At 48.1% G+C, this 27,180-nt stretch overlaps 1 protein-coding gene across 1 annotated transcript; it reads right to left on the bottom strand.

The window, feature by feature from the left end:
- Positions 1 to 5,708: 5,708 nt before the first annotated feature.
- DEGS1 (delta 4-desaturase, sphingolipid 1) lies at positions 5,709 to 16,193 on the bottom strand. Its single transcript, XM_041773782.1, has 3 exons — positions 16,012 to 16,193; positions 10,054 to 10,796; positions 5,709 to 6,415 (listed from the first exon to the last, which is right to left on the bottom strand). The coding sequence occupies exons 1-3, from the start codon at positions 16,091 to 16,093 to the stop codon at positions 6,269 to 6,271; spliced, it is 972 nt and encodes a 323-aa protein (XP_041629716.1). The 5' UTR covers positions 16,094 to 16,193; the 3' UTR covers positions 5,709 to 6,268.
- Between the last annotated feature and the right edge of the window lie 10,987 nt (positions 16,194 to 27,180).

The raw sequence follows: 27,180 nt of genomic DNA, 5'->3' as shown, positions 1-27,180 counted from the left end.
GAAAGAAAGAAAAGAAAACCCAGCTCCTGCAGAGCCTTTCTTGTGGGTATGGATGTGCACTTGAGAGTCGTGCTTGTTTTAGTTTTAGTTTTTAGATTTTATCTATTTATTTGATACAGAGAGAGAAAGAGAGCATAAGCAGAGGGATGGGCAGGGGGGGAGGGAAACTCCCCACTGAGCAGGGAGCCCAACACAGGACTCGATCCCCTGAAATCATGACCTGAGCCAAAGGCAGATGCTCAACCACTGAGCCATCCAGGTGCCCCAAGTTGTGCTTGTTTTTTTGTTTTGTTTTTTAAAGATTTTATTTATTTATTCATGAGAGACCCACAGAGAGAGGCAGAGACACAGGCAGAGGGAGAAGCAGGCTCTCCGCAGGGAGCCTGACGTGGGATTCGATCCCCGGTCTCCAGGATCACACCCTGGGCTGAAGGCAGGCGCTAAACCACTGAGCCACCCGGAGATCCCCAAGCTGTGCTTGTTTTAAAGAGGAAACACCCCAGTCACAGATTCACAGGAAGCAGAGCAGTGGGTGCTGGGTGGTGAGAGGGGCACACAGGGAGTCGTGCCTTAGGTGTTGACTGTCTGTGTTGTAGGGCAAACCTATTCCAGGGATTGGCTATAAGGCAGTGAGAACGTACGCACCACCACAGAACTGGACACTTAGAAATGGGTAGCGGGGTAAGTTTTATGTTATGTGTTTTTACCATAGTTTTCTAAAAAATAAAAAAATAGCTCATAGGAGAGTTTGGGCCACACACAGTAACTGCTGTGGGTTGGAATGATCGTAATGACCGGTTTCAACACCTTGCTGTTCCCAGTGGCTGCAGGAGCCATGCCCACGAAACCCAGGCAGTGACCATCCCACAATGGTGCCAGCAGCCCTGGGAGGTAGACGGATGGTGGGGGAGGGAAGTGAGTTAACCTGCCGCAGATACACAGGTACCAAGGTCCTGTTTTCCTTCCTTGTTGCTCTCTGAGATGTCTCAAGGTGACACGGTGTCCTCCAGGTGCCACTGAACATGGGCGAGCTGGCCGGGCGGGGTCCCTGCCCCGGGCCCTGGAGCTGGGGCTGCAGCTGACACTTCTACAAAGCTGCCCTTGTCCTCCCAGTCACAGGGACTGGGCATCCCCGTGTCCGCCTGCCTGTCTTGTTGGCAAACTGGGCCCCGGGTGCCTGCTCTTCCTAGGAGGCCCCGGGACGGTTGGCTGCGCTTCTGAGCCAACTCCTAAAACCGCTGGGTAGGACGTGTGTCCAGGCCCCGGGGACACGTTGCAGAGAAAGCTCACGGAGTTCACAGGCACCCCCCATCCGGAGCCCTGCGACCTCGGAGGTATGGACCCGATCCTGTCTTTGAAAACTTCAGGTGTCACACTAATTGGGGAGAGGGCTCCAAATTGAAATGTCGTAGACCGAATTTGTTTGCTTCCTCGGTCGCAAAATGAGGATGATACCTGTGTGAGGGCCGATGGCCCCCCGGGGGGCCCGCCCCCCCCCGCACCTTCAGCCCCCCCGGCAGGATTCTCGGGAACAAGCAGTTCCTGTGCATCAGCCTTTACTCAGAAAACTAGTTTGGCTTAGTGACGTGTAGTTCCGTGAACGGTGAAGACCAGCCTACACCTGGCTTACGTTTCTCCGCAATCTGTACGGACCAGGTCCACCAGGGGTGGGACCGTGCCACCAATTTCCCACCTCAGCTGGCTGCGGGGACAGCTGGTGGTGGCCTTCGCGTGTCTCCTTGGAAGCAGGGGAGATGCCTGGCGAGCAGTGGGGCTGGGACCTCAGCGCAGAAGGGCATCCTCGCAGCCAGACCCCGGGCTCCAGGCTGGAGGGCCCAGCACCCAGACTGGTTCTTCAGGCAGGTGGGGGTGAAGGTGGGGTCGGAGCCCGCCCGTGGCTCCGCCCCACCTCGGGGAGCAGGCTGGCCACCTGTTGCCAGTTGCCTAACTTTGGCTCTCGTCTTCCTCCAGCCAAGGATAAGATGGTCTACTCGACACTGATCGTAAGGGACACAATGGTGGCTGCCTTCCAGGAGGGCAGAGATCTTTCAGCGAGTGATCACACATCTCTGGTCCGTCACAGGAGGGATGGGTGGGAGGTGTGAGGCCGTGAACCCCCCGCCGGGCCCAGAGCTCTGGGCACTGGATCTGTCAGCCAGCGCCAGCACGGCTCCCAAGGGACCCTGGAGGTTTGGCTTTTGCTGGGGCCTCAGGTGGGAGCTCACAGCGCCCGCAGGCTGGGAAGGGAGACTCCCCCTTGTGCCAGAAAATCTCGGCTACTGCGCCGGACGACAATGTGGGGCCTGAACCACTAACTCGACACGTGACCGTCCTGTTCCCTCTCACACACGGTTTGTTCTTTTGGGTGTTGTTTGCCCTTCCCGTGGGCCTGTTCTGGCCGCAGAGCCCTCCCCAGAGCAGCGAAGTGCTGATCCGCCCAGGGCCACGCAGTTTTCCCAGGCCTTTCCCACAGAGCCTCCACTCTTCGTGGGCCGAGGGTCGGCGACTCAGGGCCGTGGGCCATGAACACGCTGTCTGCCTGTGCGGAGGAATCGCCAGGTGTGTGCCCCGAGCCCATAAAAGAGCGCCAGGACGGAGGACCCCTTAGGATGGGGTCCTGACCCCTTGCCTCGGGTGTTGTGTGCCAAGTCACAGCTGCCGGTGGTTGCGGCCACCTTCCCAGTGGCATCAATGCGTGACTGGCAGGCACCTTCCCTCCATGGGGTCGTTGGGAGCTCCGCAAATCTCTGAATCACTTCAGAGTGGACTTGGCCACCACGGGGCCCGCCTTTTCCCAGATGCCGTTCCCATTCTCCTTCCCTCAACCTTGTCACTAACCTTCCAGTGAAGCACACCTGCCAGACCTGACCTGCATATCCTGCACCTTCCCCCCTCAGGGCTGCCCCAGGACATTGCCACACTCCTCGTTTGCAGCCAGCTCTCCTGTCAGCGGCCTCGGCCCTGTGTGACTTGCTGCCCTCTTCCTTCTGTGCCCCCTTGACTCCCAGCCCCCCAAGAGGGTCTTCAGGCTTAATGCCCTTGGGTTTCTGAGGGTAGTGTTCTCAGGGTCGGCCAGCCCATCCTTGCTTCATTCCAAGTGACTAAGCTTGGCTCCTGGAAGACCTTCCCAGCAAGACACTTCCTTGTCCAGAGCCTCCGAGTCATTGGAGCAGGTAGGGGAGCAGGAGCCCAGACTCTGCTGCCCCATGCGTGCCCTTGGGGCAATGTCTTGGGCCCTGTCCCCCCCCACCCCAGCCCAGGCAGGGCCCCTCCCTGGCCTGCAGGTTGGGCATGGGTCACTGGTGGCCGTGTGCCCTCCTCCCCCCTACCCCCCCAGTTGTAGGCGTCCAGCCCTTCATCACTGACTGCTGACCCCATACACAGGCTAGTGCTGCACTGTCAGCTCTCCTGAACGTTTTCTGCAGCCTCACTGCCTGATGCAATGCCTGGCCACATGCATGAGGAGTGAATAAGTAAATGGGTTTTTGCAACGAATGCAAGCATTAAGTTCCACAGTAGCATTCTAGAGCAGCCCTTTGCTCAGCCTCTACTGAGGAGCCCGGGCCTCCCAAGACCCTCACTTCAGCTGGTGCCCACACCCAGCAGCCACTCCCTGCTGGCCTGCCTGTGGTCTCACCATGATGAGGTGCTGGGCACGGTCACAGAAGGTAGGAGTGATGCCCTCATTAAAGTGGTCAGCAAAAATATTGACCCTTTCTGCCCAGGCTAGTTGGCCAAGGCATCGGCCATTGTCAACATTGGGAGCCTCACTGGCAATGGGGGACACTGGTGGCCCGCCCTGCCCCCTCCACTACGGCCGACCACCCTCCCTGAAAAGGGTGTGGACACAAAGAAGGGCGAACCTGAGGAGTCTGAGAAAGGCATGGACTTTGGTCCTTTTGATTAAACATCTTTCATAACATGTTCTATAAAAAGCCAAACTCTAATAAAAACAAAACATAAGACTTGGAGGTTGTTAGAAGTAAACCCCCCCGAGATGCAGCCCAAACTGCAGGCTCGTGGGAGGAGTCAAGCAGGCAGTGGAGGGAACTCGAGCTTTACGCCCAACACGTCTGGCTCAGGAGCTCCGGGTTCAAGCCGCAGGTCCTGCCCTGCCCATTGTGGCCTCAGGCAGAGGCCTCTGTCTGTCTGAGCCCATCTTCTCTGTCCACAATGAAGACAGGAACAGGGCTGTGTCCAGCTAGCAGGATGGAGAGTAGGGAAGTGAGGGCTGAGCAGACAGTAGGGATCTTGACAAACATCCACTGTTCTAAGTGGCCTGCACTCCTAGGCCGTCCACATGCCCTCCTGTGTGCCTAGTTCGGGTTCAAGGACCAGCTCTGTAGGTGGCTCCCCGTTTATTATGTGCCTACTGTGGAGGCATGCATTAACTCTGCAAGGTTCGGCAAACAAAGTACCTGTCCCTCGGGAGTTAGCACCTCACAGGGAAACAGACTGCAAATTCATAATCAGTCAGTGGGGCCATGGATCATTTGGAGAGTCCCAAAGAGCAGCACTTGACCTGCTGGGGAATGGGGATGGGCTGCAGAAGGCTGGTGTGAGCTCCGAGGATGAGCCAGCCAGACCAGGAGACAAGGAGGTGGAGGCAGGAGTTGTGCAAAGCCGCAGAAGGATTTCTCATGCCCTACCCTGTGCTCTGAGGGCGGGAGGCCCAGCCTTCCTCCCGCCCCCAGAGTCCGTGCTCTCTCTTTGAGAAAGTCCCTGCCAGGAACAGAAACAATGGGCTGAGTTGGCAGACGGGAGCTGGACTGGTCAGGAGACTACCACCCAAACCAGAAGTGGTAATGTGACTGCCAACAGCAGCTCTGGGGAAGGATGAAGACGTAGACACTGAGGCCCCACAGCCACAGGGCTCAGAGAAGGAGGGGCCAGGTGGGGACGCGGGACCTGTCAGTGTCCGTGTTGCTGCTCACAGCCAGCGGCTCAAGCTCTGCAGGCAAGGAGAGTGGGAGGGCTGCTTGCCAGACAACACAGTCCACTTCATGCCTCAGTTCCATGGGTGTGTTTCAGACACTGTGACTGAGCGAGTGTGCTTGAATTATAAAGTTGGTTCTATCATCACTCTGCACCATTCACGCGATGGTTCCTTAAGCAATAGTTCTGATCCCCGGAATCTTCCCAGGCTAGAGGACCAGGAAGGGAAAGCAAGTACTGTGGAGATGAAATGAGGTCTGTAGAGCAGGTTTGCCTGTCCCTCCGAGGACAAGCTGATGATTACAGAAGTTGGACTTCGTAACATCTCGCAATAAGGTTGCTTGGGGTTGTGTACAAATAGTAGACTATTTGATTTTTTGATACCATCTATTATTTTTAAAATAATACTTCACCATGGGGACCCTGGATGGTTCCAGTTGGTTGAGTGTCCGACTCTTGATTTTGGTTCAGGTCTTGACCTCAGGGTCGTGGGACTGAGCCCGTCAGGCTTCCTTACTGAGTGTGGAGTCTGCTTGGGATTCTCTCTCTCCCTCTGCCTCTCTAATAAAAAAAAGAAAATAAAGTACTTCACCATGTCACAATTTACCCCAGTGACACAGTTCAGCTAACCAGGACTGCTGGCCCCTTGAAGCCAGCTGCCTCCCATCAGACCACACCCTGCTTCTGCTGCAATAAAATGACATGGAAGTCTCTCAGTGGAGCTACTTCTGAGAGTCACTGCATCTGAAAAAGAAGTTCAATGTTGGACGTGATTGAACGCAGTAAGTCCTTTATTTATGAATAGGCTATGCAGGATTCAGGAGTGTGTCATTTCAGTTTCACGTACAATAGTAAAAACTAAAAATTCAGCTTATAGGAAAAGAGATTTCCAGATCTTTTGGGGTGGGGTGGCATTTTGAAGTGAACTCACCCCAGTACCGTATTAGATAAACACAGTGAAGTATGAAAATGTGATAAATACTACTGTGATTAATAGCTCAGTTTATTAGCTGTTTTAATAAAGTACAACTTTATAGTGAAAATAATGTACTAGAAATAGCTTTCTTTATGATACGCTTACAAAATGTCAGACACCAGGGAGACTGTCCTCAACAGCGATGACACAATGCACACGTTCCCCGTGAGCAAAGCTGAAGGCGGGCTAGGCAGGCTGACCGTGGGAAGCCAGGGAAGCTTGGGGGCCTCGGAGCTCACCCTCCGGAACCATGAGAGGAGCTTCTCTGTTTCACCAGGCTGAGATCAATCATGCTCCAATCCCACTTTCCAGCCACCGTGAAGCGCCACAGAGGAATGGTTTCAACTCTAAGGACCTTCACTCCAGGACCACCTTGCCTTTTTGATGGCGCTTCATTCTTGAGTAGGGACTTATGGTGTCATCTGTCACAAAGTCATACAGTACTCTGATCCATGAGTTGTAGTGGGGGAGGTTGTCGTAGTACTCGGCAGCGATCTTCCTCACCTGCAAGAGAAAACACACAAGAATGAGTGCTGGCTGAGTCCCACTAAATGTGGCAGACAAACGCCCACCACAAACACTGAGAAACCATGAGCCCTCTGGCCTCCTCCGTCTCCAAAACTCAGCCCTAAGAGCAGGAGCTCAGGGATTCCAAAGCCATCTGCATTGCGACAGGGACAGGTACTCCACCCTCTCAGATCACAGACTCTCTGCCACAAGCTCTGATGTTTTGTCATTTAAACAGCTAGATATAATAATAAATTATATCTCAATAAAGCTATTACAAGAAACCTCGTCACACACACTATTAACGCTGCACATTATAACACCACCTGCAATACCATGATCCAATCAATAGCAGGGATTTGCTGAGGACACAGAATAGAATGCTCCCAGATATACCCCTGAGAGGAAGAGCAGGAAAGGGAAGACCAGAATTCTGAGGACACCTGTCCGCGCAGCTCAGCAGTGAGGCAGCAGGAAGCAAGTAGGACCAGGACAGACATTTGCCTCACGTCAAGTGATGTCTGAGGCAAGCACATTCTCAGTTTGGGGACTGGTCAAGAAACATGGAAGCTCGGGCACCTGGGGGGCTCAGTTGGTTAAGCACTTGCCTTCATGATCTCAGGGTCCTGGGATCGAGTCCCATGTCAAGCTCCATGCTCAGCGGAGAGTCTGCTTCTCCCTCTATCCCTCCCCCACTTGAGCTCTCTCTCAAATAAACAAAATCTTAAAAAAAGTTTAAAAACAGATTTTTGGGGGGGCAGCCTGGGTGGCTCAGTTGAGTGTCTGCCTTCAGCCTAGGGTGTGATCCCAGAGTCCTGGGATCCAGTCCGACATCAGGCTCCCTGCAGGGAGCCTGCTTCTCCCTCTGCCTGTGTCTCTGCCTCTCTCTCTCTCCATCTCATGAATAAATAAAAGCCTTAAAATTTTTTTTTTTTTTTTTTTTTTTTTTACAAAGAAACCCGTAAGCTAAGGTACATTTGACCCTTGAACAACACTGTCTGAACTGCACGGCTCATGTATACAGACGTATTTTTGCTAAACACAGTGTAGTCCTGTAAATGTGCCTTCACTTCCTTATGATTTTCTTAGCATTTTCTTTTCTCGAGCTCACCTCATTGCAAGAACACTGCATATAACACATAAAACATACGAAATATGTGTTAATTGACTGCTTATGCCATCGGTTAGGCATCGTCTGTTTATGCCAATAGTGGACTCTCAGTAGTTAGGCTTTAGGGGAGTCAAAAGTCCCATGTGAATTTTCAACCCTGTGGGGAGTTGGCACCCTAACCACTGTTGTTCAAGAATCTACTCTCTATGGTTAGGATTGAAAAACTGATTTTGTTCAAAGGGCAACCAGCTTTATATCCTATTTAAAAAGTGAAAATTCACTTCTTTAGGGAAGAGATGAACAAAAGCCTCCCACTATCTTCAGACCTGTGCCAGGAAGAGTGACACAAAGTAGCTGGGATTCAAACTTGTCTTTAGACAGTTGCATGGTTTTTCCCCCAAACATTTTATTTTGAAAAACGTGACAAGCACAGAGAAGTTGAAAGAGCAGTAAAACAGACACCTATATGCCCTTTACCCAGGCCTGCCAACTTCCACTGAGTCACTTTCTGTCTCTGCACAGACATATACCACATAGCGTGCTTTCTCTGCTGAGCCTTCTGAGAGTAAGATGCAGACATGTGACAACTGGCCTCTCACATTCCACCCCAATATTCAACACATACCTCCTATGAACAAAGACGTTCTCCTACAAAACCATATATTTCACACTCAAGAAAGTTAACATCAACACAATATTTTCTATGATGTAGTACAGATTTAAAGTTTCCCATGGACCCAATGTCCATTCTAGAGCTTTCTTTCCTCTAGTGGGAATCCAATCAATAATCAGAGGTCACACTTAGTTCTCACTTTGTGTGTGTTTGTAATCAGTCAATAGTTAAAAAAACTTAGGAAATCTATAAAATTCGATTGGGTGGGTATGATGGCATAAAATATTTGGCAATAGTTGGTCCTTATGGTGTACCTGGGTGGCTCAATCAGTGAATCATCAGCCTTCAGCTCAGGTCATGGTCTTAGGGTCCTGGGATAGAGTCCCATATCAGGCTCCCCACAGGGAGTCTCCTTCTCCCTCTGCCTAGGTCTCTGCCTCTCTCTGTGTGTTTCTCATGAATAAACAGATAAAATCTTTTTTTTGGGGGGGAAGAATTCACCAGAAAGGTAAGTGAAGTTAGGAAGGTGGGCCTTGGCAGAGGACGGAAGGATGGTCCAATGCGTCCTCTCATGTCCTCCACACACACTATACTGAAACGTGCAGTGGGAGCGGCCGGGCCTGCCTGCAGAGTCTGCTCGGGAACTGACTGCCGGCGTTCACGTGCAGGCCGACTCCGTGGGACGCCTGCATTGCCCAACAAGCCAGCACATAAATCTGAGCTAAGCCCAGCAATTTAACAGCAATGAAAGCGACATGATGAAAGCTCACTTAAAGAGACTCCTTTCTCAATCTCTGGTTTAGTTTACAAGCCGGCAGATCCTCCAGCACTCCAGACCCGAGGGCCACCACTGGGTGAGAGACTCCGAGACTGAGCCCCAAAGACTCGAGGGTGGCACACTCAGGATTGAACTTGGTTGTTGGCTTTGATCAGTGGCTCAGATGGGCAAAATATACTAGAACCTTTTTTTTTAAAAAAAGATTTTATTTGAGACAGAGCGTGTGTGTGCCTGCACACATGCAAGGGGAGGCGCAGAGGGAAAGGGAGGAGCAGGCTCCTCACTGAGCAGGGAGCCTGACTGGGTGGATGTGGGGGTTCAATCCCAGGACCCCGAGATCATGATCTGAGCTAAAGGCAGACGCTTCACTGATTAAGTCCCCCAGGCATGCTCCCCCCACACCAAGATTGCTTTTATTATTTTTATTTTTTTAGATTTTATTTATTCATGAGAGAGGGAGAGAGAGAGAAAGAGAAAAAGAGAGAGAGGCAGAGACACAGGCAGAGGGAGAAGCAGGCTCCACGCAGGGAGTCTGATGTGGGACTCGATCCCTGGTCTCCAGGATCACGCCCTGGGCTGAAGGCAGGTGCTCAACTGCTGAGCCACCAGGCGTCCCCCCAAGATTCCTTTACAGGCAGCATGGGCAGCTCTGGTGGCTCAGCAGTTTAGCGCCGCCTTCAGCCCAGGGCCGGATTCCGGAGACCCGGGATCGTGTCCCACATCAGGCTCCCCACATGGAGCCTGCTTTTCCTCTGCCTGTGTCTGCCTCTCTCTATGTCTCTTGTGAATAAATAAATAAAATCTTTAAAAATAAATAAATAAAAATAAAAATAAAAATAAAATAAAACAGGCAGGTTGAGACTGATCATGGTCTTATAACCATTAGAAATTCGAGTATGGGGATCCCTGGGTGGCGCAGCGGTTTGGCGCCTGCCTTTGGCCCGGGGCGCGATCCTGGAGACCCGGGATCGAATCCCACGTCGGGCTCCCGGTGCATGGAGCCTGCTTCTCCCTCTGCCTGTGTCTCTGCCTCTCTCTATCTCTCTGTGACTATCATAAATAAATAAAAATTAAAAAAAAAAAAAAAAAAAAAAAAAAAGAAATTCGAGTATGTTTCAAAACTCTTTACTTACCAGTGGAAGGCTTTTTCCGGGAATGTTGGGGAAGTCATGGTGCTCATTATGGTAACCCACATTGAAGGTGAGCAGATTTAGAGGCCCATAATACGAGTAGGTTTCATGTCCCTTTAGGAACATGTAATGTTCGGCTATAAAATGTCCAGAAATTGGGTGCAAACCTAGACCAAGTAAGGATGCTGCCAACATGTAGACCAAAGATTTGATTCCGAAAACGTAGTAAACTGTAATGTCAAAAATGACCTGGATCACAGTATTAATAATTTCCAAGTAGGTAATCGGTTTGGGGTTGATGAACAGAGGTCGAAAAGCATAAAAGAGAGGCTGAAGGACAACCCATATAAACTTTCTGAAAGTGGTACAGAAAAACCAGCCTTCAAAATCAGTGGGAATATCCACATCAATGCCATCACCCCCAAGGTAGCGATGATGGTCCATGTGATATCTCTTAAAGGAAATTGAATATGGAACGCCAATAGGAAGATTAGCAAACATTCCAAACCAGCGATTCCACATAGCTCTGTAGTGGCCGAAGGCGCTATTGTGAGAGACCTCATGAATAGCCAGAGTCACAGAGTGGTTTATGCAGCTGCCGAAGGCGTACGCCCAAAATATGACCCACTTCCAGTCCAGGTCTTTCACGAGGTAGAACGCAACCAGCTGGGTGAGAACCATCATGGTGATAATCCAGATCAAGTTGGGATCAGGTTTCATCAAGGACTTTATCTCTGGATACTTTGCTGTAAAGAAGAAGAAGAAAAAAAAAAACCAACCAGGAACTTAAAAGAGCACTCACCAGTTCTGTAATTATAATTAAAACAACACCCATTAAATTAACACATTAATTTTTTTCTTTTTCCAAATCATTATACGCCCTTCATTAGAGACTTTCTCCACTACAGGGAGGAGTATAATCCAATAGAGAAGTTACTAAATACTGTGTCACAACAAATTGAGAATTTGTTCAGGAAAAATTAGCCTCAGAATCTAGACCTCCACAGGAACAGAAAATCACAAATAAGGTAAAGATGTCGTGTCATCCAATTCCCTTTTCACCCCTACCAGTTCTTTGTATAGTAAATTGATTAAGTTTTGCAAAGTTGAAAAAAAAAAAAAAAAGTTTTGCAAAGTTGCAATCACAGTCTGATAACCTATTCCAGTGTCTGACAGTACAACAGATGTATCTACTTATGTATAATGCATATGCAATGTAGTTGCACACTTAAACATGATATAGAGTTGATACAGAGGACACGTACTTATAATTTCCTTTGTAATGACTGAATCGCTTCTAGTTGCCAGTTGTAATAACTTATACCCATTTCCTGATGTTTAGACATTCAGTAGCTAAGATTTTTGCCAGTGTGGACTTCTGACAGTCATTAGGAAATCAGGATAATGTACAAAGAATTCTACTGATTTAAGATGCCACTTTCCATACTGCTCACTTCTGTGTGATGACTGCACAGTGCTCATTTGTTAGATTCTTATCTGCTTTGTTGAATCTACATGCAAATATTTAAGAATGATGAAAAAAGCCAACCGCAAAAGCTCTGCATTTCAGCCAAGTGTCCTGTAAGGGCAAACGCAGACCATTCCCTGGATCTTACCGCCCGCAGAGGGAGGACCAGGTGTGATGAGTGTCTCTGGTTTTATGTGTTGCTGAGTAGGTTTGACCCACAACAGCATGAGAAGGAAGGACCTATTCATTCATTCATTCATTCATTCATTCATTCATTCATTTATTGAGTTAGGTCATTCAGAATGTTTTTGAAAAGACAAAGGAAAAGAGCAGCTTCATCCTCTTTTCTCTATGTGTGAAGTGAGGAATTCAAAGCTTACACTGCAAGGCAGGAAGCTATTGAAGTCCAGGTTTACATATAAGAGGTGAGAGTGGTGCTAACCCATTTTCTCTCTCTTAACCTCTGATCTTTGTTGGTTTAATTCATCTTATCGTTAGTAATTTTGTAGGCAATAGACCAAAAAAAAAAAAAAAAAAAAGTAACCCTACAGGCCCAGAAGTGAATTAGTCTAAAACCAAATGAAAAGTTCAATCGAGGGCAGCCCGGGTGGCTCAGTGGTTTAGTGCCTGCCTTTAGCCCAGGGCCTGATCCTGGAGACCCAAGATTGAGTCCCACATCACGCTCCCTGGATGGAGCCTGCTTCTCCCTCTGCCTGTGTCTCTGCCTCTCTCTCTCTCTGTGTCTCTCATGAATAATTAAAAAAAAAAAATTTTTTTAAAGTTCAATCGAGTCATTCATTAAAATCTGAGCATTTGGGGAGCAGTTCTCCAACAACAGAAAAACAACTGTTAGTGGATAAGAAATAACTCATTGAATAGTTCATTCAGTAAGTAATAACTCTATGTATTTCCACTTAGACAGGGCTCCAGCATTTTTACCTTTGACACATCTGAGAAAGGATGGAAGGCAATATACATTTTATGGGTATTCTAAAATGATGAAACACACATGCATAGTTCTCTCAGACAAATCAAGCTGCTCCAAGTAGTTCTGTACCAAATGTTTGCAAAGCTTATTTTAGTACACAAAAATCAATACTACAAGGATACTGATACAATTATTTTTTAAAAGGTTTTATTTATTTATGAGAGACAGAGAGAGAGAGAGAGAGAGAGAGGCAGAGACACAGGCTCCATGTAGGAAGCCCAATGCGGGGACTCCATCCCAGGACTCCAGGATCACGCCCTGAGCCGAAGACAGGCGCTAAACCGCTGAGCCACCCAGGGATCCTGCTACTGATACAATTAAATAGGAAAAAAGAAGAGTTGTTGCAACATATAGTGCTAGTTATTGACATGCAAAAGGATGAAGTTGGACCCCTTCCTCACACCATACTCAGAAATTACCTCAAAACAGATCACAGACCTCAATACAAGAAAATTATAAAACTCGTAACACAAGTAAATCTCTACAGCCTTCATGATTTCTTAGATAATATACCAAAAACCTAAGTGACAAACGGCCAGTGAGCACATGAGAGATGCTCAACATTAGTCATTAGGAAAACACAAACTGAAACCAAAATGAGACACCACTTCACACATGCTAGAACGGTTATCATAAAAAAGATGGGCAGTAACCAGGATATGAAGAAACCGGAACCCACACATGTTGCTGCTGACAATATAAAATGGTGCAGCTGGTTTGGAAGAATCTGGCCGTTCCTCAAAATGCTAAACAGAGAGCTACCAATGACCCAGCAAGTCCACTCCCGGGCAGCTAGCCAAGAGGAATGAAAACACATCCATCTGATAATTTTCATGTGAGGGGTACCTGGCGGGCTCAGTGGGTGAAGCATCTGCCTTTGGCTCAGGTCATGCTCTCAGGATCCTGGGATGGAGCCCCAAGTCCCCGGCTTCCTGCTCAGTGGGGAGCCTGCTTATCCCTCTCCCTCTGCCCCTCCTCCCTGCTCATGGCCTCTCACTCTCTCAAATAAATAAATATAATTAAAAAAATAACTTCCATGTAAGTGTTCATAGAAGCATTATTTGTAAGAGTCACAAGGTGAAAACAACCCTACAGTCTAGCAACTGAAGAATGAATAAATGAAATGTGAACAGCCATACAATGGAATATTACTTGGCCACTAAAAGGAATAAAATACCAACAAGCTACAGCATAGATGAACCTTGAAAACATTATAAGGGAAAGAAAGCAGTCACAAAAGACCAAGAATTGTATAATTTCACTTATAAGAAATGTCCAGAATAGGGGTACCTGGGAGGCTCAGTGGGTTAAGTGTCTGCCTTCGGCTCAGGTCATGATCTCAGGGTCCTGGGATCAAGCCCGAGTCGGGCTCCCTGCTCAGCAGGGAGTCTGCTTCTCCCTGTCCTTCTGCTCTCTCGTGCACTCTCAAATAAATAAAATCTTAAAAAAAAAATGAAATTTTACTATAACTCCAAAGGTAAATTTAGCATACATGTCTGTTGTTAAAAAATATATTCATGTTCTCTAATGGCTCTCCCCTGCCCCCAAAACCCAACCATTTCCAGAAATATCTCTTCTCATTTTAGTACTCTCATTTTTGCTGAGGTTATTCTAGCTTCACTCCTGAAATGGAACACTGAGCAGTATTTGCACCTGCAGGGAAAAGGATTCTATTTTCACTGAGAAACCTGTCATCTTTTTACTTTCCGTGAAATGGTTCAGTGATGTTAAGTATGTGGGAAAAGGCTAATTGTCAAGATAAGCATCAATAAGCACCTTTTCACTTCCTTGATTATGTGAATTTTAAATCACTGGCTCAGTTCCAGGGCTGAGGTGTGGGATTTTTACAAGGTGGACACCAGCCTGTTCTTATGGAGCATGTTGATTGTCTAAGGCATAGACAAAATGTATCAGATGCTGTCTCTGCTGTGTGATTTACAAAATACACATTTTAATTAAAAATAAAAAGAAAGCACGCATCCAGTAACCAGTCTCTTGAAAGGCTATCCTGAATACCAACTGTAAAGCTTCAAGCTACCAATTTATGGATTCCATTTTTTAAAGATCCATCTAGGCTGAACCTACTGACTCCTATTTGTTTTTTTCTTAGACACAGGCAGAGGGAGAAGCAGGCTCCATGCAGGGAGCCCGAACGTGGGACTCGATCCCGGGACTCCAGGATCACACCCCGCGGCCGAAGGCAGGCGCCAAACCGCTGGGCTACCGGGGCTGCCCCCGACTCCCATTGTAAAAGCATTGACACTTCTAAGTTCAGACACCCCAGCAAAAAAATCAGAGGCTGGCTTTCTCCTTTCACTGGGCAAATGGACGTTGAGAAGGAAAACTAGGTAAGGACTGTGGGGCAGGCTTCATTCGTTGGTTTCCTGGCCTTTTCCAAGGGGTGGAGAGCATCTGCCTGGGAGGCCACGTAACCTTGTAACCTCGTCACCGACCTGGCGTCTGCAGCCCACCCGGCACGAGGCCCGCCCCCCTCCCGCGGGCCGGCCGAGGCCTAGTGCGCCGGGCGCCCGCCGGGTTCCTGAATCAGCCTGCGGGGAGGAGCCGGCCGGTCGTCCCAGCGCAGACCCGCCGGCCCCCAGGCCTGGAGGGAGGGAGGGAGGGAGCGCACGCGCGCCGCGGCCTCCCGGGGCCCCAGGCTCGCCGCGCGGCTCCCGCGCCCCCCGCCCGAGCCAGCTCGCCGCCGCCCGCCCGCCCCCGCCCCCGGGCAGCCGGCAGCGCAGCCGCGCAGGGCCCACAAGCCCAGGACCACGCCCTGCCCCGCACCCGGGCCTCCGCCCGAGGGGCTCCGAGCCGCAGGACCTGCCGGGACCCCCACCCTCCGGGAAAGCCCTGGACTTCCCCGACCCCGGGAACCCCCGCACCCACCCCGCCGGGACCCCTGCCCCCCTCCCGGAAGCCCCCACCCCCGCCGGGAACCTCCTGGAGCGCCCCCCGCCGGGCCCCTGCTCCCCCCAACCCCTGCACAGCCCCCCGCCGGGAACCTCCGGGAACCCCCCGAGTCCTCCCCCGACGGGACCCCTGCGCCCCCCCCGGGAGTCCCCCCCGCCAGGAACCTCCGGGAACCCCCCGAAGCCCTCCCCCGACGGGACCCCTGCGCCCCCCCGGGAGTGCCCCCCCGCCGGGGCCCCTGCCCCCCCCCCCGCCCCTACCCCCCCACAGGGCCCCTGCGCCCCCCCCCGGGAGTTCCCCCCGCCGGGAACCTCCTGGAACCCCCCCCGCCGGGGCCCCTGCCCCCCCCAGCCCCTGCCCTCCCGGGACCCCTGCGACCCCCGGGAGTGCCCCCCCCGCCAGGAACCTCCTGGACCCCCCCGAAGCCCTCCCCCGCCGGGGCTCCCCCGGACCTCCCCGCCGGGACCCCGCGCCCGCCGGGAACCCCCACCGGCTCTTAACGGGCCGCGGGCGCGGGGGCGCCAGGCCGACGCGGAGAGCGCGCCCCGGCGGCGGGAGGCCGCGCGCACATAACGGGGCGCGGGCCCGGCCTCACCCAGGATCTCCTGGCGCCGGCTGGCGTGGGGCTGGTCGGTGTAGACCCACTCGAAGTCTTCTCGCGCGACGCGGTTCCCCATGGCGGCGGCTGGCGGCCCCGCTCCCGCTCTCGCTTCCGGCCCGGCTCCTCCGAGGCGGCGGCGGCGGCTCCCGGCTCTTGTCAGCGGGCGGCGGGCGGAGCCGCGGTGGGGACGAGGGCGGGGGCGGAGCCTGAGGCCCCGCCCCGAAGGCCCAGGCCCCGCCCACAGGCCCGGCCCCGCCCACAGGCCCGGCCCCGCCCCCGTGACGGCCGCGGCTGCTGCCGGGATCCGCCAGCTCGCGTGGCGCGTTCGGCTGCCGGAGCGGGCGGGGCCGTCTCGGCGCCCGCAGGGAGGGGCCCTCCGGCGCGGGGACGGGAGCACGACGTTAGGAAGCCCAGCTCCCGACGGAGGGGGGGAGGGGGGCGCCGGGGCGCGGGAGAGAGCCGCCGGCTCCGAGCCCAGCGACCGCCGAGCCCAGCGACCGCCGAGCCCAGCGACCGCCGAGCCCGGCGCGGGGTGCGGCCGCGGGCGCCTCGGCCTCCCGGGACCGGCCCGGCCCGCCCGACCCCTGCGCCCCAGCCCGGGCCTGGACGAACTCTGCTGTGCCCCTTCCTGTCCGCTCCAGGTCACCACCTGCTCTCCCACATTGAAACGGGCGTCCCCTTGTGTCTTTTCAACACTGGGGGGGGTGGGGATCCGCAGTCTGGGGTGGTCACTGTAGACCACGTGGTGGGGCTCAGCCCTTCTACTCTACGGCTGCCTTCCCCGCCCTAGGTCCACCGGCCAGGACTTCCCATCAGCCCAGGGCGTGTATCTCCCTGGCATCCCTGGCACTCCAGGGTCCCTCTGACGGTCCTGCTGGTTCTGGAAACTTCCTTCAGAGCTACCCACTTCTGTCATACGGCAGTCCTTCCCCTTTTGGTGTCAAGGAGAAATGAGAAGTGCCAGTCCTGGAGGGGACTCCTTGTCCCCCACCCCACTCCCAGGGCCCTCTGCCCTGTCTCCTAGGAGCTCCTTTCTGCTTCAGGGGCTTTATGGGGCCCTTGAGAGAAGACCTCTCCTCTGGAAAGCAGAAACTCAGCAGTAATGGCTGGGAACATTCCAGCCACTACAGATGGCAAACAACCTTCCAAAGCTTCATGGCTGGGACCAGCACTTGCAGCTGGTCCAGCTCAAAAAATGTTTGCAGATTCTCAAGGACCCCAGTGACTGTATGGTGCATAAAATTATTATTTTTTTTTTTTTTGAATTTTTTTTTTTAATTTTTATTTATTTATGATAGTCACAGAGAGACAGAGAGAGAGGCAGAGACACAGGCAGAGGGAGAAGCAGGCTCCACGCACCGGGAGCCCGACGTGGGATTCGATCCCGGGTCTCCAGGATCGCGCCCTGGGCCAAAGGCAGGCGCCAAACCGCTGCGCCACCCAGGGATCCCAAATTATTTTTAATTTTGAACAGCCTACCTGAGGATGTGATCAGAAGTTGAGGCTTTGGTGCCACTCCCTACTTGGACTCTGGAGGCCTCACAGTGTTTGCTGATCCTGTGTGCTATCCACGGGTCCTGACCAGGCTCACAACGTGTAAGTGGGTCAGTCTTAGCTCCTTCTCCGACCCTCCATTTCTCGGGAGCTTGTGGGCTTGGTGGTCAGCAGCTGTAAACATGCACCTGAGGCTTTGAGAGAGGACAGCCTGCAAGGGCGAGATAGCTCTAGTGATTATGAACAGGATCATTTCGAGCATCTGGAGTTCACTTCCAAGCCATGGTCCCCGAGATCCAAACCAATCCAAATCGATCATGTCAAACACCCTAAACCTGAAGGAGCACTTTTGTGAGTGTAGTGGCTTATTCAGTGACTTTATGTAGCTGAGTTTCAGTGCTTCCCCAGAAATGTCAGTCCAAGTGCATCAGGTGGTGTTGGCCACGGCACAGGCACCTCCTTGTTCAGCCAAGAGATCATCCAGAGCTATGCTATCATTGGGAACAACACTGGCCTTGCAAAGATGGCAACCACTGGTGAGATGTTTTTGTGACTTTCCATCCGATTTAGATAATCATAAGAACATGGGGGTGAAAAAAAAAAGAACATGGGGGTGTAACTGTCCTATGATGTGCATATTTATTTGTGTTTAATTGGGCAGGTGCAGTTATGATTGGAGAAAGATATAAACAAGGCACTGGATGCTGTGGCCATGAAAGATTCCTTAAGTGACTTCTAAGGTGGAGGGAGGAATAATTAGAAAGGAGATTGGTCACAGGGAGGACCAGAGGTCTCTAGCATCACGGGCAGATAGGAGTTTTTTATGACAGATCCAGCAGTCTGAAAGGTTGCCCCAATTAGCAAGACCTAGGAGATACAAAAGATGGTGTTATCTTTCAAGGCCAATGCCAGTGTAAAGGAGAAGAAAGAGGAAAGAGTGTTTCATGTTTACAGTATGAGGGCTTGATCTGGCATCTCGGGAAGAAGCAGTTTACATCTATGATGTGGCTACTTCTCTTCCTCATCAGTTTGCTTCAGAGGTCTCCAGGGTCTGCAAAGGACCGGACATCAGGTGGAGCCTTCTTTAGCTGAGATGTGTACCGAACATTCAAGTCACTAATGTGTGGCTGCCATCTGAGTAGTGAGGACAACTGGTGGTCCTTCCATGGGGATTTGAGAGCAGGCTTTGTTGCCAGTGATTGCAAACCAGAGGGGTGGGAGAGGATAGGAAACATTAGTTTGGAGGGTCATAGCCAGATATTTCAGCTAGAAGAATTCAAGATCCAGTCCAGTTTACAGGTATAGAACAAATCCTCAAAGACAGCAAGACTAGAATTTAATGTCTACACAGGTGCAAACATAACTTTTCTCTCCATAATCACTTTTTTCCTCCCAGATAATCACAGTAAAATGATTTGTTTTTATTAAACCAGGTCTGATTATTTACATAGCGCAGAAAGAAGAGCAATTGACCATGTAAACTCTTTTAATTTTTTTTTTTTTTTTTTTTTTTTTATGATAGTCACAGAGAGAGAGAGAGGCAGAGACACAGGCGGAGGGAGAAGCAGGCTCCATGCACCGGGAGCCTGATGTGGGATTCGATCCCGGGTCTCCAGGATCGCGCCCTGGGCCAAAGGCAGGCGCCAAACCACTGCGCCACCCAGGGATCCCTGTAAACTCTTTTAAAGGCTGCTTTGCTTGGACTTTTTCATTAGGAATTTCAGATTGAGGGCGCCCTGGGTGGTTCAGTGGTTGAGCGTCTGCCTTTGGCTCAGGTCATGATCCGGGGTCCTGAGATTAAGTCCCACATCAGGCTCCTTGCAGGGAGCCTCCTCTGCTTCTCTCTGCGTGTCTCTCATGAATAAATAAATAAAATCTTAAGACAATCCAGCCAAAAACAAAACAAAACAAAACAAAACAAAACAAAACTACCAAACAACACCCACCCCCCCCCAAAAAAAAAAGGAATTTCAGATTGAATTTTTAAAAGCTTCTGAGGCCAGGAAGCCAAGCCGAGGATTGTCATCAGATGTTACCTGCAATACTTATAGTTTGGGTGAATTCCTCTCTTCTTGAGATTCCCCCCAAATATCCTGAGGTTTGTAGGCCTACCAGGAAGTGACTTCCTTACTTACCTGACAAGGCTGCCAAGAACTGTGTGAGCAAGATTCCAGGTGGATTTATCCAAGCAGTGTGGTCATATCTGAGTCTATGCATGTCTCTCTCAAATATGACATTCAAGCTAAACCCTTGATAATATAACCAGTGTTTCTAGTTGTGTCCTGTTACAAAGAGAACAGATTCTTACTGAACCTATGCAAATAACTACCTATATTGGCATGAAAAGAATACTCAAGGAGATCCCTGGGTGGCTCAGCGGTTTGGCACCTGCCTTTGGCCCAGGGCATGATCCTGGAGTCCCAGGATCAATTCCCACATTGGGTTCCCTACATGGAGCCTGCTTCTCCCTCTGCCTGTGTCTTTGCCTCTCTCTCTCTCTCTCTCTCTCTCTCTCTCTGTGTGTGTGTCTCTCATGAATAAATAAATAAAATCTTAAAAAAAAAATAAAAGAATACTCAAGAGTTTCTGAATTCTGGAGGGAATAGGTGCAGAGAACAGGTTAAATATTTCATCTTTGTTTACAAATCTATACTTTAGCAAATTGCTGTAAGTCACAGATAATTTAAGAGAAGACATTTCCTTAAGTTAAGAAGAATAAAACATTAAGGAGTCAGCAGTGTTTCAAACAAAAAGTAAAAAATTATAATCATCCTCATAAGTTCATTCAGCCCCATACAACTTGCTCTGCTTGAAACCAGTTTTTCTATTAGTTCTGGAAATTATTTTTTACAGTTTATTTTTTAGTAATCTCTGCACCCTACATGGGGCTCAAACTCATGACTCCAAGATCAAGAGTCACATGCTCTACAGACTGAGCCAGCCAGGCACCCCAGTTCTGGAAATTTGTACCCAGTTTAGTTTTATGATTTTATTTTATTTATTTATTTTTTTATAAATGTTTATTTATTTATGATAGTCACAGCAACAAAATAACTTTTTAGTAATAGCCATTCTGACAGGTGTAAGATGACACTTCATTGTGGATTTGACTTCCATTTCCCTCATGGCTAGTGATATTGAGCATTTTTTATGTGTTTTTTGGCCATCTATATGTCTTCTTTTTCCTACCAGTTTCTGAATATCAACTTCTAATTCGGACAATTTCTGACCACAGAGCTACTCAAAAAATCCTTTCAAATGAGAGCGTGTGGATGGATAAGTCAGTTATGCATCTGACTCTTGATTTTGGCTCAGGTCATGATCTCAGGGTCATGAAATCAAGCCCTGCATCAGGCTCCATGCTGAGTGTGGAGACTGCTTGGCATTCTCTCTGCCCTCTCGCTTTGCCTCTCTTCTTCTCATGCACAAACACGTTCACTGTCTTCCTCTATTAAAACAAATATCCTTTCAAATGAAACTTGTTACCATTCCCATCCCCACCTGACTTGTATTTTCCTGTATTTCCCCAGGCAGTAATTTTCTTCAACTTCTATTTTTAAGCCAAAGAATTGCCACCCTCCCTGCCCCCATGAAAACCTGATAAAAAGGGAGCTGCTATGGTTAAAGTATAAAAGTTGGCCAGACATAGACAAAAAATAATGGGCATTAACAGAAGCTGAAGGAAGCAGGAAATAGGGAGCTATTGTTTAATGGGTATAGAGTTTGTGTTTGATATTATAAGAAAGTTCTAGCACTGGATAGTGATGATGGTTGTACCACACTGTGAATATGCTTAATGCCAATTATACACTTAAAAATGGTTAAAATGGTAAAGTGTCTTATGTATATTTTATCATACACACACACAATTGAAAAATAGAGACATCAGAGAAATGTGAGACACCATTAAAATAATCAATATACATGTAATGGGAATGTAGTCAAATTTTTTCAAAGAAAGAAATAATTGAAAACCACCCATATTTGCTGGAAAACATTATTCCCTACATCCAAGAAGCTCAGTGGACTCCAAGCTCATGGATTTGGTGGAAAAAAGAAGAGATCAATGCCCAGACACATCATTATGTCATTTACATCAGTAAAATGCTGAAACACAAGGAGAAAATCTTGACAGAGCAAGAGAAAATTGACTCATCACATACAAGGAGACCCCACAGTGTCAACAGCTGACTCCTCCTCAGAAGCAATGAAGACCAGAAAGCAATGGGATGGCATAGTCAATGTGCTGGTGGGGGGTGGGGGGAAGCATCCTGGCAACTAAGAATCTTATATCCAGCAAAACTATCTTTCAGATATGAAGGTAAATATTTCCAAATAAACATAAACTGAGTGAATTTGTTGCTCAAAGAGCCATTTGCTAAGAAATATTAGAGGAAGTTCTTCAGGCTGAGAGCAAATGACTCCAGAATATAACCAGAGGCCACCGGAAAAAATAAAAAGCACTAATAAAGGTAAGTAATTATAAAAGCTAGCATAAGCACTTATTTCTTCTACTTTCTTAATGATTTATTTCTTTTTATTTTTTTTTACTTTCTTAATTATTTAAAAAGCAATTGTACAAAGCAATATGCATATAGTTGTATTGTTGGCCCGATAGCATATACAAATATAAAATAATAACAACACATGTGATTGGAGCAAAGCTGCCTTGGAACAAGGAAATGAAACCAGATGGTAACTCAAATCCACAGAAAAAAATGAAGAGAAATGAAAATGGTAAATGAAATGGTATAACAAAATCCATATACAGTCTCTCTCAGTTTCCTTCTGAGGCACAAAATTACATAAAGTAACAATTATAACTGTATTTAGGACTTGTAACATACACAGATGTAATATGTTTAACAATCATAGCACAAATTGGAGGAAAAGGAAATGGAACTATATAGGAGTATAAGGTTAGAATAAACTTGCAATATTTTGATAAGTTGTGTATGGTAAGCCCCTAGACCAACCATTATGAATTTAACAAAAACATGTAGTAGAAAAAAATCATTAAAGGAATTAAAATTTAACACAATTTTCATATAATGAAAATATTCACTAAATACAGAAGAAATCAGTAAGGAGGAATAGAGGGGGGAAAAGACATGAGACATAAGAAATAAAAGTAAGGGCAGCCCCAGTGACGCAGCAGTTTGGTGCCACCTGCAGCCTGGGTGATCCTGGAGATGCGGGATCGAGTCCCACATTGGGCTCCCTGCATGGAGCCTGCTTCTCCCTCTGCCTGTGTCTCTGCCTCTCTCTCTCTCTGTGTGTCTCTCATGAATAAATAAATAAATAAAATCTTAAAAAAAGAAAAAAAGTAAAACAGCAATAATAAATCCAACTATATCAACAATAACATTAAATGTGAATGGATTAAGGAATCTAATAAAAAGGCAGAGATTGACAGACTAAATAAAAATATAAGCTCCAATAGAGATCTCCCTTGACTTCTGATAGGGTTATGTTATAATAAACCCATAGTGAGTTAAAAATATAAACCATTAGTCAAAATACATTTGGGGCACCTGGCTGGCTCAGTTGGTGGAGCATGTGACTCTTGATCTTGGGGTTATAGGTTCAAGCCCCATGTTGGGTGTAGAGATGATTTTTAAAAATAATTTTAAAATATATTTAATATACCTAACCTACAGAACATCATAGCTTGGCCTTACCTAGTTTAAATGTGCTCAGAACACTCACGTTGGCCTATAGGTGGGCAAAACTACCTGTTGAATATCTCATGTAATTTATTGAATATAGCGTACTGAAAGTGAAAAGCAGAATGGTCGTATCAGTAGTTTACACCCATGATCACATGGCTGACTGGATGCTATGACTTTTTGCTTCTGCCCACCATCACAAGACAGTGTTGTCTCAGACAGGAAAAAATGAAAATTCAAAGTATGGTTTCTACTGAATGCATATCGCTTTCACACCACTGTAACGTCAAAAAATTGTTAGTTGAACCATTGTAAGTTGGGGACTGTCTATATAGAGTGACTGCAAAAGAGACACTTCAGATTCAGAGATGCAAATAACTCGAAAATAAAATAACGAGAAAAGATATTTCATGCAACCCAAGAAAGCTGGGTGGTTCTGCACATGCCAGACACAACAGACTTTAACATTGAGATAAAGGAGCACCTGTGTGGCTCAGGTGGTAAGGCGTCTGCCTTTGGCTCAGGTCATGACCTTAGGTTCCTAGGATGAAGCCCCATGTCGGACTCCCTGCTCTATGGGGAGTCTGCTTCTCCCTCTCCCTTTGCTGCTCCCCCTACTTGTGCTCTCTCTCAAATAAATAAATGAAATCTTTTAAAAAAATGAACAGAGATAAAGAGGGTCTTTTTTCTAATGATAGCATAGCTGATAGAACTCAGGGGTCAGGACAATTCAACTATAATAGCTGGAGACTTGAATTTCCCACTTCCATTAGGGCAGAGAACGATCAGACAGGAAGAGAAAACTTGGAAACACTATGAGCCCCCCCCCCCCCAGATCTACAAAATATCTACAGAAGACTCTACACAAAACTGCAGGATACATATTCTTCCTGGGTAAACAGGAAATGTCCTCTCAGATACACCCCATTCTGGGTCATAAACTGAGCTTTGAAAAGTAAAGAGGTCTGCAATGATGTGAGGTATGGTTCCTGACTACCGGGGAATGAAATTTGTTTTTGTTTTGTTTTTTAAAGATTTTATTTATTTATGAATGAGAGACAGAGAGATGCAGAGACATAGGCAGAGGGAGAAGCAGGACCCCCGCAAGGAGGCTGATGCAGGACTTGATCCCGGATCCTGGGATCATGCCCTGAGCCAAAGACAGATGCCCAACCACTGAACCACCCAGGCATCCCCGTGGAATGAAATTTGAAGTAAACAATGGAAAGAAATTTGGGAAACTCACATATATGTGGGAATCAACACAGTCCTAAGTAACCAAGAAGTCAAAGTCACAAAGAAAACCAGAAAATATTTTAGATGAATGGAAATTAAGACACAGTGCACAAAAAGTGGTGGGACTCAGCCCATCAGTGCTTCGAGGGAAATCTGTAGTTGTCCATGCCTCTCATTTTTCCCAATTTTGTTTTTACTGTGGTAACATACACGCAACATAAATTTCCTGCCTGAACCACTTCAGTGGTATAAAGTCCATTTGTATTGTGCGATCATCACCACGAGCCAACTTCTGAACTGTTTGTTTCCCTCTTGCAAGATGGAAACTGCCCCTCACCGCTCTCCCCATCCCCTGGTAGCCATCATTCTACTTTCTGAGCCTAGATTTTGACGAATCCAAGTATGCTATATAATAAAGACAGTTTTTGTCTTTATGTGACTGGCTTCTTTCACTGAGTAGGATGCCCACAAGGTACATCCATGCCATAGCAGACGTCAGAGTCTCCTTCCTTTTGAAGGCTGAATATATTCCATGGTATGCACATGCTGTCAGTGGACATGCTGGTGGTTTCCACATTTTAGCTATGGCAATGCAAATAGCTTCTATGAACATGGTGTACTAATATTCTCTTCAAGACCCTGCTTTCCAATGCTTCTATATACCCAGACATGGCATGGCTAGGTCATGTGGTCATTCCGTTTTTAATTTTTTTAGTGTTTGACAGTTTATTTAAAGGATTATGATGAAGGATATGAATCAGTAGCCAGACAGAATTGATGCACAGGGTTAGGCATGGGAAAGGGGCTTGGAACGTTCCCTCCAGCCACATTTCACAGGTTCACCAACCCAGGAGCTCAGATTTTTAATTTTTTTTTCAGATTTTTAATTTTTTGAGGACTCACCAAACTGTTGTCCAGCAGCTGTACCACTTTATTGCTGCCAACAGGGCAGGATAGTTCCAATGACTCTCCATCCTTGCCACTATTTGTGATTTTCTGTTTTTTTGTTTTTTAAATTTAGTAGCCATCATAATGGATGAGAGGTGGCATCTCATTGTAGCTTTGATTTGCATTTCCCTAATGGGTGCTGATAAGCATGTGCTTCTTGGCCATTTGTATATATCCTCCGGAGAGATGTCTATTCAGGTCTTCCGTTTTAAATTGTTTGGTTGGGATCCCTGGGTGGCGCAGTGGTTTGGCGCTTGCCTTTGGCCCAGGGCGCGATCCTGGAGACCCGGGATCGAATCCCACATCAGGCTCCCGGTGCACGGAGCCTGCTTCTCCCTCTGCCTATGTCTCTGCCTCTCTCTCTCTCTCTCTCTGTTACTATCATAAAAAAATTAAAAAAAAATAAATTGTTTTTTTTTGTTTTGTTTTGTTTTTTACTGCTGAAGTTTAGGAGTTCTCTATACATTGTGGATATGAACTACTTATTAGATTCACGATTTGCAAATAATTACTTCCATTTTGTGGGTGGTCTTTTAATTGTTGATAGTGTCTTTTTTTTTTTTAATTAATTTATTTATTTTTTTAAAGGATTAGCTTTAATTTTTTTTTTAATTTTTTATTTATTTATGATAGTCACACAGAGAGAGAGAGAGAGGCAGAGATACAGGCAGAGGGAGAAGCAGGCTCCATGCACCGGGAGCCTGACGTGGGATTCGATCCGGGGTCTCCAGGATCGCGCCCTGGGCCAAAGGCAGGCGCGAAACCGCTGCGCCACCCAGGGATCCCTGATAGTGTCTTCTGATGCAAACTTTAAGTTTTCTTGAAGTCCAATTGGTGAGATTGATCTGTATGTTTTCATTTCATCGAAATTCTGAACATTTGGTTTTAGAGCTGGAGGGAATTTTGAAGAGAATTGATGTTCGTCCCTGACAGGGCAAAAGAACTGGTGGTGAACACTCTTTTGAACTGATTGGCAGCATATACTAGAGTACGGCAACTATGGACTTGTGTTGGTGGCTTCAGACCCCATCTACTGTTAGGACTGCCTCTTGTACAGGACTGCAGGTCCCAGAAGCCTTGAACGTGTTCCACCTGCATGCTTCAGATCAATCTATTGCCAAGAAACTTCAGGACCAAAGTTATCTTTTCCAAGCGCAGCCTTTTTGGGCTATTAAGTTCTTCTTCTTCTTCTTCTTCTTCTTTTTTTTTTTTTTTTAAGATTTATTTATTCATTCATTCATAGAGAGCGAAGAGAGAGGCAGAGACACAGGCAGAGGGAGAAGCAGGCTCCATGCAGGGAGCCCGACGTGGGACTCGATCCCGGGTCTCCAGGATCACACCCCAGGCTGCCGGCGGCGCTAAACCGCTGCGCCGCCGGGGCTGCCCCTATTAAGTTCTTCTATGTGTTATTCTTGACAGTGGCAGTTTGGTCATTGACTGGTTCTAGTAGACGTATGGAATGTTCATCTATATATTTATTATTAAAACTAGAATTAATGTAATCTAGAGTCTCAAAGCTCCCCACTGGTTTAGGATGTAGTACAGCATGGTGGGAAGTACAGAAGATTTGGCGGCAGGCAGGTCTGTGTTCAAATCCCACTTAGGCACTTGGTTGTATACTGTGAATGTGCAGCTTACCCCGTGTTCATGTTCCCTAGGGTGCACCTGCTTTCTAGGGCGGATATGAAGACCAAGACCCGTGGAACACACACAACACATGGTGTTTCCGGAGGTGGTAGCTAGAGTTATAGCGGTGTTTGCTAGAAGTGGAGCTCCATCACCTTTTGTACATGAAATACAAAGAAAACAAGTAGCG

This window comes from Vulpes lagopus, chromosome 1 (assembly GCF_018345385.1).
Source record: "Vulpes lagopus strain Blue_001 chromosome 1, ASM1834538v1, whole genome shotgun sequence".
NCBI classification, from domain to species: domain Eukaryota; kingdom Metazoa; phylum Chordata; class Mammalia; order Carnivora; family Canidae; genus Vulpes; species Vulpes lagopus.
This window is presented reverse-complemented; position numbering and strand designations above follow the sequence as displayed.

Coding starts and splice junctions, on each gene's coding strand:
- DEGS1 (XM_041773782.1), bottom strand. CDS start 16,093: ATGGGGAACCGCGTCGCGCGAGAAGACTTCGAGTGGGTCTACACCGAC. Junction 10,797..16,011: donor CCGGCGCCAGGAGATCCTGG/GTGAGGCCGGGC, acceptor TCTTCTTTACAG/CAAAGTATCCAGAGATAAAG. Junction 6,416..10,053: donor CCGGAAAAAGCCTTCCACTG/GTAAGTAAAGAG, acceptor TTTCTCTTGCAG/GTGAGGAAGATCGCTGCCGA.